The sequence below is a fragment of the Carassius auratus genome, chromosome 10 (assembly GCF_003368295.1).
Source record: "Carassius auratus strain Wakin chromosome 10, ASM336829v1, whole genome shotgun sequence".
In the NCBI taxonomy this organism is placed as follows: domain Eukaryota; kingdom Metazoa; phylum Chordata; class Actinopteri; order Cypriniformes; family Cyprinidae; genus Carassius; species Carassius auratus.
Genome location: NC_039252.1, coordinates 5,010,030 through 5,023,255, shown reverse-complemented (window position 1 = coordinate 5,023,255; position 13,226 = coordinate 5,010,030). Strand labels below are relative to the sequence as shown.

The 13,226-nt window shown below is 36.1% G+C and overlaps 1 protein-coding gene across 1 annotated transcript; it reads left to right on the top strand.

Annotated features, from left to right (window-relative positions):
- Nucleotides 1-713: 713 nt before the first annotated feature.
- LOC113109635 (COP9 signalosome complex subunit 4-like) lies at nt 714-6,414 on the top strand. Its single transcript, XM_026273322.1, has 10 exons — nt 714-854; nt 1,461-1,540; nt 1,675-1,826; nt 1,897-2,000; nt 2,095-2,248; nt 3,880-4,030; nt 4,142-4,312; nt 4,389-4,504; nt 5,922-6,006; nt 6,091-6,414. The coding sequence occupies exons 1-10, from the start codon at nt 781-783 to the stop codon at nt 6,222-6,224; spliced, it is 1,221 nt and encodes a 406-aa protein (XP_026129107.1). The 5' UTR covers nt 714-780; the 3' UTR covers nt 6,225-6,414.
- Nucleotides 6,415-13,226: the final 6,812 nt, after the last annotated feature.

Below are 13,226 nucleotides of genomic sequence, written 5' to 3'. Positions count from 1 at the left end.
AACAGCGGATAGGTTAGCAAAAGCAGCATTAAAGAAAAACTTGGTGGATGTTAAAGTACTTCTGGGAAGAAATTTGATAAAATAATAAGAATATGGCAACAAAGATAGGGAAACAGCAGAACAGGTAGGTCTATTATAATAATTGTAAAATCAGTAGGAAGTAAGGGAGGAACAGAAAGGAAGAAGTAATGGTTTCTAGATTAAGGAGTGGAGACTAAATTCAACACTAGAATTAATGTGGAAGCATGAAAATGGTGTGTGTGATGAATGTGATGTTTTTGAAACAGAGCTAGTTTTTTACAGCATAACAGTCTTTTTAGCAATATAAGAAACACGCCAGTGAGCCTCGTGGACCTTCTGGGAATGGGTTTGAGTGATAGTCAGATATTTAAGGTGGTTTTAACATTGTTAGAGCTACTTGACCACAGGATTTAGTGTTTGAGGATGGAGATCATGATGCTTCTGCCCATATAGGAAGTTGAGGGGTCCAATGCAGAAGCCGAACACATGGCGGTCCTCTCGGGTGGGTGAGACATTACAGATTTATTTTATTTTATTTTATTTTATTTTATTTTATTTTATTTTATTTTATTTTATTTTATTTATTTTATTTTATTAAATGAAATGAATCACCCTTGAGCATAAGATAGACAGTAGGTGGCGGTAACGCTCCTAAAGGGTGAACGACCATTGAGCAAAAAGAAGCAGCAGAAGAGATTGGAATTGATGTAGTGCGCGCTCTAGCGGCTCGCGCTCGCTGTTGTGTACGCGCAGAGGAAGATGGCGTCCGGCGTGAGGCAGGAGCTCGCGCAGCTGATGAACTCCAGCGGGTCTCACAAAGATCTAGCTGGGAAGTATGTCACTTTAAGTCATTTACTCAAATTGTCACTTACTGTATGTCTGTTGCATGAATTCATTATTGCTTAGTTTTTTGAAAGAAACATGTAATGCTGCAGTCGAGATGAGTACAAGCTAACATCACCCAGCTAACGTTAGCGTGAGGAACTGCAGTGCATGATCTATCTTGTCAACATTCTTAAATTATTTTTTTGTTATACTGCAAAATCGCTATTATTAATGGTTTGTAGTTATTAGAATCATTAATCCATACTCGTATGGTAATGTATTTATAGATTTAATGGGACATTTTCCAAGGACTGGAGTAATGACAAGAAGTTAGCTTAAATAAGCACTTATTTATTTTGATAGTTTGATTTGAGGTCATTTATATGCTAGTGTGTTCCTAAAAGTGGACAACATGGTCTTTCATCAGACATACACAACATTTAACAGTCTTTCTTTTCTGGTTAAAATATGACCAAATATATTGATGACTCATCTTGCATTTAGGGGCGTGTTTAAAGTTTTGTCCAATCAGATGTTCTAGAATGAACATGCCTTGCCCCCAACAGCGCCTGCTTCTTTGTTTGCTAACAATTTTAATGACTGTGTTTTGACAGATATCGTCAAATATTAGAAAAGGCTCTTCAGTTTATTGATGCAGAACAACTTGAGGCACTGAAAGCATTTGTTGAAGCGAGTAAGTACACTAATATTTAATACGCAAGTCTGGCCATATTATTAGAATTGAATCAGCTTGATATGAGAACGTACGCATTCTTCTCTTAACATTGTCTAAATTGATGAGCTTGGCTATTTCTCTCACTTGTGCAGTGGTGAATGAGAACGTCAGCCTGGTCATATCCAGACAGCTGCTGACAGACTTTTGCACGCATCTTCTAAACTTACCGGACAGCACTGCGAAAGCTGTGTGTCACTTCACCCTGGAGAAGATCCAGCCCAGAGTCATCTCCTTTGAAGAACAGGTATGTGTCATGAAAAACACTCTCAGATCAATGCTGGGATCATGTATGAGCCAATCTCATGCTCTTCCAGGTGGCTTCGATCAGACAGCATCTAGCCACGATCTATGAGAAAGAGGAGGACTGGAGGAACGCAGCGCTGGTTCTTGTGGGGATCCCACTGGAGACGGGTCAGAAGTAAGATCACACACAAGCTGAAGCTGCTTATCTGCATCTGCATGTCACTGCTGATTAGTTTATGTTGTTCATGTCTATTTTTCTGATTCAACAGACAGTACAATGTGGACTATAAACTGGACACTTACCTCAAAATCGCCCGTCTGTATTTGGAGGATGATGACCCGGTTCAGGCCGAGGCCTACATCAACCGAGCGTCTTTACTTCAGAATGAATCCACCAATGAACAGCTGCAGATTCACTACAAGGTGCACCATCCATTGAACTATATACAGTGCATAGTATCTAGTTGGGCTGAGCGGTATTTCAAATAGATTTGTGAGTTTTAAAAAATCATTAGAATTTAATTGAAAAATTGCTTTGTTTATTTACCCACAAAGCTTACTAATAAGCAGTTATTAACTGTCTTGTAAGCTGATAATGAATAAATATTTATTAATAAATAGCTTACAACATGGTTCTTATATTTTTAAAATATTCATTCATTTAAAATAAAAAAAAGCATATATATATATATATATATATATATATATATATATATATATATATATATAAAAGTGTGTGTATATATATATATATATATATATATATATATATATATATATATATATATATATATATATATATATATATATAAAAGTGTATATAGGTATGATTTTATATTTAGAAAACCATTTAGCTTGTTTTATATATGTAAACAACAAATAAATTAATGTAAATAATATTTTATTAACTGAATTATAAATGTATTCCTATATTAATAATATAATTACTTGATTAATTACACAAAATATATAATACAATTCCATGTACAAAAAAATGAAAATGTGACGGTAGCAGGTTTCTTTGAGTACCGGTAGTACCGAGGACCTGGTCACCAGGGTTCTTGATGCATACAGCGCTATAATTTCCGCGAAGCAGAAAATGCGGACGGAATCTCAAAATCCAGTCATTAAAATGAAACTTACATTTTAATATGGACAGTCACCGAATTTGTCAAAGTAAGTATAGATTAATCAAATCTCCATATGGACCAGTATCTGTAAATGATGGTTGAAATATGAATCCTGCATGTTCTGCGCGTCTCTGTGTGAATGAATGAATGGCAGAGACGTGCGGGTTTGTTTACTACAGAGACTGATGCGCGTGACGCTTGCAGTAATTTCTTTTGAGGACATAAATATAAAAACAACATCACCAGAACTGTTCTGAGTCACTTCACAAGCATTTTACCATTTCATTTGAGTAAAACCAGTGTCTATTCAAAGGTATTCATGGTAACCCGTCAAAATAAAAGTTCATTTTTACATAAAGGCATTGTGCTAGAAATATTACTATTATTTAGTAGAATGTATTAAAATTAATAAAACGTTCTAAAGAAATAAATCACACAATATTTCTTCCATGTTTTAATTTTAATAGCAAATCCCATTTTTTTACCAAAAAATTTAATGTTTAAATTTCATAAATTAAAAGAAAAATTTAATTTGGGTGAAACTTGTTTAATGTTTTTCATAATTATGTTACTTTTAGAAAAACTTTAAACACAATTGTAAATAAGTATAAAAAATGGCATTGGTGTTATGTTTAGTGATAAAAAGTGTTTTTGTTTCTTTATTAGCATAGTTTTGTGTTTTGCTTTGGTACCGAAATCGGTACCGAGAACCGTGGATTTACACTGGTATCGGTACCGAATACTGAAATTTTGGTATCGTGACAACGCTAGGCCCAACCATTCTAATGCAAAAATAATTATATCCAAATACTAAGGTCTGTTAGATTACTTACTGGACAGTGTGTGATTTAATTTTTATTTATTAATTTTTCTAATATCTGTCTGCTTTATGATTATTGTGAACTGTAATTGCCTGTTTTGCAGGTATGTTACTCCAGAGTTCTGGATTATCGGAGGAAGTTCATTGAAGCAGCTCAGCGCTACAATGAGCTTTCTTATAAATCCATCGTCCATGAGACTGAGCGCCTGGAGGCCCTGAAGCATGCGCTTCACTGCACTATACTGGCGTCCGCAGGTACTCTTCATTACATCACTAACAGTCAAACTGCTGGAACTGTGGCTAAAGTGTTTCAGACTCATTTAAAGCTGGTCACATTACATAATCAGTTCTTAATGTGTCCAAAAGGTCAGCAGCGCTCTCGTATGTTAGCTACGCTCTTCAAGGATGAACGCTGTCAGCAACTCGCCGCCTACGGCATCCTGGAAAAGATGTACCTGGATCGAATCATTCGGGGAAACCAGCTGCAGGAGTTTGCTGCCATGCTGATGCCGCATCAGAAAGCCACCACAGCCGACGGTATTACATGTTATGCTTTAGTACTGTCATTCATTCATGTTCTTTGCAAGGAAAGACTAATGACTAACGCTTTCAGGTTCAAGCATCTTAGACCGAGCAGTCATTGAGCACAACCTGCTGTCTGCTAGCAAACTCTACAATAACATCACGTTTGAAGAGCTAGGAGCTCTTCTGGAGATCCCTCCTGCAAAGGTACAGCTGACTGACTGACTGTCTGTAAAAGAAGTCTTTTATGCTCTCCAAGGCATTTATTTGATCAGAACAAGACAAAGAGTAATATTGTGAAATATTATTACAATTTACAGCTGCAGTCTATAGCTCTTTTTTTTTTTTTTGTTAAAAATGGTCCGAAATATATATTTGAGCAAGTACATAACCAGCCAGTGTTCAGAACTCTGAAACTGTAGCTCTCTTACTTTATATTAATAATAATAAATTTTTTTGGGTGAATCAAGATTGTGATCTTAAAATTATAAATCGAGCAAATCTATGTAAACGCACAAAATTGTTTTGCAAGTATATCGCTACAAGATCTCATCACATCCCTAGTTTGATGTGATATGAGCTAACCGATCATTAGATTTAATCACCATTAGTAGTGTGAATTTTTTTTTTTTTTTTTTTTTTTTTTTTTATTGCAATGGTTTTTTCCTCAGTTGGTCAGATCACAAGTTTTAGACTTGTTTCTTATTTGTTCAGACGGCAGTATCTTGTGAAAATTCTTATTTGGGTCATACTTCCAAGACGTAGACTCTTGTTATTCAGAAGTACAGTGAATATCCACACTAGTGCAGTGACTGACAGCTACAATTCAACTTAAAACATGAGATTCATCCGCTCTGAGGAGCCATGCACAAACCTACATAAAGAAAAAATTTCTGCAAATAGCTGCAATTGCAGGTTTCAAACGCAGATTGGTGACAAAGAGGCAAAACTGCAGCTTTTAAAGGTGCACTAAGCAATTTTTGAAAAACATTTTCGACTGCAGTGTCAGACCGAGGTTGTTTATTTTTGATAGATGAGTAATGTTGATTTCGTATTGTTCAACACAACTTATCTGTGTTGGCTTTGGTTTAAATGCTTGCATGTTATCTTTGCTTGTATCCGCAATTGTCGTTATGCCAGGGTTGTGTGCTTATGTGTGGGGCAGAGATATACAAATAGGGGTAAGGTCCTGTTGGGGTATGGGCGTGTTTGTGCTGGTCCTTTCAAATATCAATGTTGTTTGGCAAAAATCGCTTGGTGCACCTTTAAACTAAAAGTTTTCTTTTAAGATAAATTGTAAAATGTAATGTATTCCTATGATCAAAGCTGTATTTTCAGCATCATTACTCAGTGTTCAGTGTCACATGATCTTCAGAAATCATTCTATAGTGCCTCTGGACATAATTCACAACGCTTCACTTTTTCCACATTTTGTTATGTTACAGCCTTATTCCAAAATGGATTAAATTAATAATTTTTCTTAAAATTCTAGAATTTTGAGGAAAATAATGAATTGAATCCATATTATAATAAAGCTGTAACATAACAAAATGTGGAAAAAGCGAAAAGCCGTGAATACTTTCCAGATTCACTGTGTATATACACACATCTTTGTTTCCAACAGGCAGAAAAGATAGCGTCTCAAATGATTACTGAGGGCCGCATGAATGGATTCATTGACCAGATAGATGGCATTGTCCATTTTGAAAGTAAGTTTGGTTTGGGGCTGAATATGTTGTATAAAAACTGTGTAACAATGGATAAAATTGAACGATGACTCTTATTTCCATCAGCGCGAGAGCCGTTGCCCACCTGGGACAAGCAGATTCAGTCCCTGTGCTTCCAGGTGAACAACCTCCTGGAGAAGATCAGTCAGGCAGCACCCGAGTGGACGGCACAAGCCATCGAGGCCCAGATGACCCAGTGAACTCTTCTGAACGCTTTGCTTTCCCTTTTCTCATTGGTCAAAACCCAAAAGACTCCCATTGGACTTAATTCAACCCAGCACATATATATATTAACGTTCTGTTGAACTTGACATTTTGGCTTGTGAAGTTAATGTTTTCATAGTTATGGTCTATGAGTATCCGATGCTGAATAAACACCGTGAAAATGTCTTTGTGTCTCAGAAATGTTGTCTCTGTTTTGCTTCACGTCTTTACTGCTAGAAACCACTATTAATCAAAATGTCTCCCTTTTCAAGTCTGATTTCAGTGTCAAAAGATATAATTTTATGGTGAAATAATACAAACCTTGTGAATAGAGTCTAACGAAAGCTAACAAGTATGCAACAATTTTACTAGTCAGGTTTTTTTTTTTTTAACCTTTTTTTTTTTTTTTTTTTACTAGTAAGATTTTTAATTGAACTCTACAATGGTCATTCTGACAAGTCATAACAGCAATTAATAAAGCAATTATGACTAGTATAAGATTTTGTTACTAGCAAGAATGACAAAAAATAGGCCCACTAGCAATATAATATCAACACCTTCTCTATTAAGTCTCGTGCAAAGCATATTGGGAACTGCTTTTGCAGAAAAAAGTATAACACCAAAAGAGGCAATTTAGTCAAATAAAGACCAGAAGTAAAATTTAGCCAGAGTTTATTAAATAATAAAACTACTGCTTCAAAACAACATCACATGATATTAAAAACCTTGAAGTGGAGACTAATCAATGAACCAATCAATTAAATAAGGTTATAAATGGTTTAAATTATTATTAAAAATTATTAATGATTAAATGCAATAATTATGAATGAATGAAAGTAAAAACAACACAAATTCATGGTTGCTTTTGTGAAGTAACTCTCTCTCTCTCTCTCTCTCTCTCTCTCTCTCTCTCTCACACACACACACACACACACACACAGTTGCTACTAAGAATCCTTAGATCTTTACAGAAGACAGATGTATACAATCTTCCAGAGACCATAGAAAATGAGTAGAAGAAACCACCCTCAAGCTTACTTAGAAACACAGTGTTTGTGCTGCGTTATGTATTATCTTAATTATGAATACACCGGTTTGTAGAGCAAACAGTTTTTCCATGTAGTAGAGCTGGATTGTCAGATGATTCCCCAAAATGCTCTGACGATATAGAACTAGAATCTGAAGATTGGTCTAGTTTCTCTTGGTTTGTTTGATCAGATGCTTGTGGAAGCCCCTTCACCTGCTGCTGTGATTCTGCAATGTCTCGCTGAGAACGATTAAGCTTTAACAAAGATCTGACATCATGTATTTGCTCCTGTGCTCTTGTCTTCAGCCATTTTATTCAATTCCTCTGTTATGTAGAGGCCAGCCTTCTCCAGAAAATACTTATTTTACTGATATGCAAGTGGTCGCTTGCAGTGTGATTGTCTGACAGATGTGATTGCCCAAAGGATACTTAATCCAAATAAAACCAAAATGGACAACTCCTTACAAAGAAAATGTATGGATTAATTGCAGGATAACAGGTATAAATGTGTTCAGTAACTACAACAATACTGTATTTGATTCAACATTTTAGATTTTATTTAACTTAAAGAAAGACAAGAAAGGTATAAATTATTAAAACATTTATTATTTGCATTGTATTATCTGTTCTCAAACAAAGTACTGTCACAATAATATATCAATTAGAAATGAAAGTCTTATGTCAAAGGGTTTTTTACTCTATCAAGATCATCCGGAATTTACTTTTTGGGCTAAAAAGGTAAGAGTGAAATGGTCTCTTTAACTCCAAATTAGACTTTTTCTGGCTCCTTGTGACATTTTCCCCCCTCAAATCCTCAAACTATCATTTATAAAACTAGCATTTTCTGTAACTGTTCTGTAACAGGCATGTGAATGTGAGGCACGTACACCATTGGCTGTTGGCCGTTATGTATCAGGCTGTAACATTCTAACACTGCATTGTTTTACATAGTAAACATTTGGCACCGTAGTGTTGTACTTTTTACCCCACTACATTTCATAAAAAACATGTCCTTCCTATTATGAACTGAAGAAATCATACCTTGCGCCAAGATTTGTGAACAAGCAGATTCTTTTCAATTAACCTTTTAAATAGGTTAGCACAACGCACTGAATTATGTATTGGTGAACTGGACATTTACATATCATATGTATCATGTATCATGTACTGTAGCATCTGAACTGGTTAGGTTTTGGGTGGAAAACTAAACATTAAAATAATACAGGTTAATGCCCATGCATTTTCCCCACTGTATTATATGTTTAAATTTTTTATAAAACGCTCTGGTTACTAACATAACCTCAGTTCCCTGAGATAATGAGAATAAGTGTTGCGTGAAAACACTATGGGGAAACTCCTGTATATTCTGAATACTGAAGCATGATTTGGTAAAGTTTGTGTATCTGCACAAACAAATTGCTTTTCAGCCCACCAAAATGGGTGGAGCTGACTGCCTAGGTCATCGGTATAAAAAAGCATGTCAATTCAGCAGGGAAGCAGGATGACTAGGTGGACAAGAACCATTCCTAAAGGGAAGGGAAGTCCAGGTTATAAATCCTAGCAAGGGTAAATGGTGAAGACCAATCAGTTGCTGCACAGATATCTCTGATTAAGACTGGATCAAGCCCAAAAGGAGGCCATTCCTCTGGTGGAGTGGGCCCTCACTCCAATTTAGACACTGTGAGCCCACTGAAGTGTAAGCCAGGGCTATTCGGTTGTTAAGTGATGACGTAAGAAGCGCTGTTTCCGGGTCCAAGCCTCAACTCGCTTCACTTGAGAATACGAACTCAGCAGCCGTTTATGAGCACTGTTTATTCATATTAATAATTTAAGCTAAACGCTTTCAAACTTACGGTATACATTACAGTCTCCGTGCCCACAGCGTCCCAAACACAAATAATTTTTATATATATTTTTTATATTTATATTTTCATTGTCTGGCTATCTGGGACTTCGGTATGGAGTTAAATGTTACGATTATAAATTTTTCGCTAGTATTCCATAACATTGTGAGTTTATATTAGCACCTTTTGTTGTTTTCTCCTTGTAACTGATAGAGCGTTTGGACACGGAAGCGCTGCTACGTGACGTCAGACTTAACAAGCGAATAGCATCAACTATCCATTTGGATCGTGTCTGCTTCATAACTGGCAGCTCTTTAGAGCAGCCTCTGAAGCATACAAAGAGCTGGTCTGATTGCCAAAAATGGCCAGAGCTCGCCACATAAGCTCTAAGGGACCGGATCCGGCAGAGTGAATTAGGACCCTGCCTTTACTCTTAGTTATGTAGAGCTAGAATAGTAATAACCTGTGCTCTGAACCAAGTGGAGAGCACCTTGGGCACATAGCCATGTCTTGGCTTGAGGATGACCAATTGCAGCCATGGATGAGGCCCTGAGGACCGTGGACAAGGTTGCAGGTTGAACACAATTTAATATATTTGGGATGAAAACCAGGAGGCTTGTGACTCATTAACTGCCTAGTAAAATACACTGTCAAGGTTCAGAAAATTATGAAAGACTTGTTAGATTAGTCCATTTGCCATCAGTGGTTCAATTTGGACTATTTTAGATTGCTTCTGGGGTACCGCGGCGGAGTAACCCAGTACCTTTGTGATTCTTCATAGACATAAACAAACAGAGAGAAGTAGTTCCGGCTACGATGTTCTTCCGCAAGATGCAAGCAGTTCTGTTTATTAACCACTAGAGGATCAAAAGTTCCCTACCGCGGCTTTAATGGGACCTCCCGGTTTTCATCCAAAATATCTTTAATTGTGTTCTGAAGAATGAAACTTTTTGGAACGACATGGGGGTAAGTGATTAATGACAACATTTTCATCTTAGGGTGGAGTATCCCTTTACATCCAAACCTCCCACAAAAAAAATTTTTTTTGAACAACTGGGCACTGGTATTAAGCAGAGTGTGAAAACCCTCATCTCTCTAACAAGCTTATATGCGATTGAAAAAAACATATACAAAAATATTATACAGGCTATAACATCTGTCAGCCAGTATAACCGGTACAACCATATACTGTGACAAGCCTTATGAAGAATGTTTGAAACAAAAAGTATTTAATAAGAAATCTAAAGTGAAAGCACTTACTCGGGACAAACTTTTTTTGAGTCGGATTTCTGCAGTTTCAGCAGGGTTTTTTTTTTTTTTTTTGGCAAAAGATTTGCTCATAAGAAGGCAAGTCGTAGTTAGTTGTGGTTAGACACACATACCAGTCCCCATCCATCAGTACTGTCATTATCTACAGGCTCGCTACTAAGAATGCTTTAATAAATGACATTAAAATAATAATGCACCTGTATGTTTTTCCTGTTCCATTTCTTCAGAAAATACTGCCTATGTGCTTGTCAATAGAAGTCATGGCCTATTGGTTAGAAAGTATGACTCTTACAATAGGGTTGTGGGTTTGAGTCCTGGGCCGGCAATCTCATGACTGAGGTGCCCTTGAGCTAGGCACTGAACCCCCAACTGCTCCCTGGGTGCCGCAGCATAAATGATGTTTACTGCTCCAGGTGTGTGTTCACAGTGTGTGTGTGTGTGTGTTCACTGCTGTGTGTGTGCACTTTGGATGGGTTAAATGCAAAGCATGAATTCTGAGTATGGGTCATCATACTTGCCTGAATGTCACGTCACTTCACTTCAATAATCATCACTTAAATGAAAAGTGAGATGGCATGTCATGTAAACTGCACAGATATTAATATTTTCTTTAGGGGTCACAAGGACATTTAAAATCCATGTTAAACACATACTGGAAAACAATCCAAAACAAAAAGGCAACAAATGCACTTCCAGCTGGTTCAAAAAGTTTCTTCAGGTTTCTTCTGTGGTCAAATGAGGTTCTATTGTAACTAGAAATGGTCTTTGAAGAACACAAAGATAAAACAACTGGAAAAAAAGCACTGTCTGAAAAACCAAGTACCAAGGAAGGAATGAACTCTTTAATATCATCCTGAAAAATGAAAGAAGTAAAGAATTGGTCCCATGGTGAAAATACCTCCCCTTAGATAGCTGTTTTGGGAGTTAGCTGCTGAACAGTCTATCAGTGATTACATTCAGTTATTGCATCTGATACTTACTGTGTCATTGGAAAGCTCATACAAGAGTTCATACAGAGATTTTTCTCTCAATAATTTTATTGTGCAAAATTAAATGTTATGTTTAAGTTAATTAACAAACAATTTTAAAATATAAAGAATGTATGCACTGCTTATAGACACAAGACAGGCAATGATTTATGATTTATTTATTCAAATGCGGAGTTTTGCCAATAATATCTGTCCATGTGTGTGTGTGCACCTGTGTGTGTGTGTGAGAGAGAGAGAGAGAGACAGGGTCATCACTGTGTCTGTCACGTGACCCTGTTCCTCTTTCGGGCTTGAACTGATCGTAAAACTAAGGACATTATTAACTGTCTTAACATTTATTTTGAAAGTTGAAGCTGGCGATTATGGAAAGGGGCGTGACATTTGCAACGAGTGCTTGCTGTGTTCAGCCAATCACAATGCACTGGGTCAGTTGGTCAATCAGAGCAGACTGTGCTTGTCAGAAGGAGGGACTTTGTCGACAATGACACGTTTGAGAGAGGCGGGGCATAGAGCACAATAATGCACAGTATTTGAAAAAGAATGTATTTTTTAACATTAAATTATGTCAACATATTTTGTTATACCAAATACACAAAATAATAATCATTAAAAAAAGCATCATATGACCTCTTTAAGTTATACAAGTGTTATCATTTATTATTTATACACACCACCGAATTATAAGATAGTACTACTAGCTAGTTTTGCTTTAGAACATATTTGCATGAGACTAAACAACAATGATAAAAATAAAAAATAATAAAAAGATTTCATCTGCATTGTTTAACGTTTTAACCTTTCGTTAAAAAAAAAATTATATCCTATCATTGAAGTAAAACAATTGAAAGTGGGGGAATCTCATTTTCAAAATTTCTAGGGGTCCCAATAATTGTGACCAAAATGCATTGGAGAAAAACATTTATTTTTCTCCCCACTTTCAATTCTTTTACTTCAATGAAAGGTTAGAATTTTGTGATTTTTTTAAATGAAAGATCAAGAATGCAGATTTATTTTCTCAGGTGCCTTAGCTCATTTCTACCAAATATTAGTGGAGGGCACTGTAGGTCAGATCCTCATTAACCTCTTCAGACATCTCTCCTCTTTCAGATTCCAAACACAGACATTGCTTGTAACATTAATACCAGAACACATGCAACAGAGTTAAGAAAGCTATTATAATTTAATTTAATAGATAATTACAAAATAATAATTAATTGATTTTAATCAAACTGAATGACATGGTTTAAATTGGAAATTAAGACTTTCAATCAGATCAATACAATGCACTTTACTTGTCTTTTCTCTTTTTGTCTTCTAGTAGAGGTTGTTTTTCTTCTGTTTCTCCCAAATGCTCTGATGATGTGTGAGTGTCTAAAGATCGCTCTGGCTCCTCTGCGTTTGCAGCCTGTGGTGAAACTCCCTCCAGTGGCTGCTTTTTTGCCTAGGTAGGATCTGACTTCACATATTTGTTCCTCTCCACTTTTCTTTGTATTGTCTTTAGCCAGTTTTTTCAGTTCCTCTGTTATATAGAGGCCGGTCTCCTCCAGAAAATACTCATTATACTGATATGCAAGTGCTTGCTTAGTGAGATTGACTTATAGCTGTGAATGTCCAAACAATACTCACTGTGAATAAGACATAAATGGCCATCTCATTAAAAAGAAAATATATGAATTAATTGTGAAATAACAGGCACAGATAGTTCAGTGAGTACATTTAAATGAATTAAAAGAGCACTTTCATCATGTCATTCCTTCTATTGTTTAACTGGTGTAGGCTCATTTCATTGAGTAATGCAATACCTTTTAAAGTAATTAGAAAAGTAATCTAATTACACAGTTCAAGGTGTAATTAGTAGCTTAGTAACTT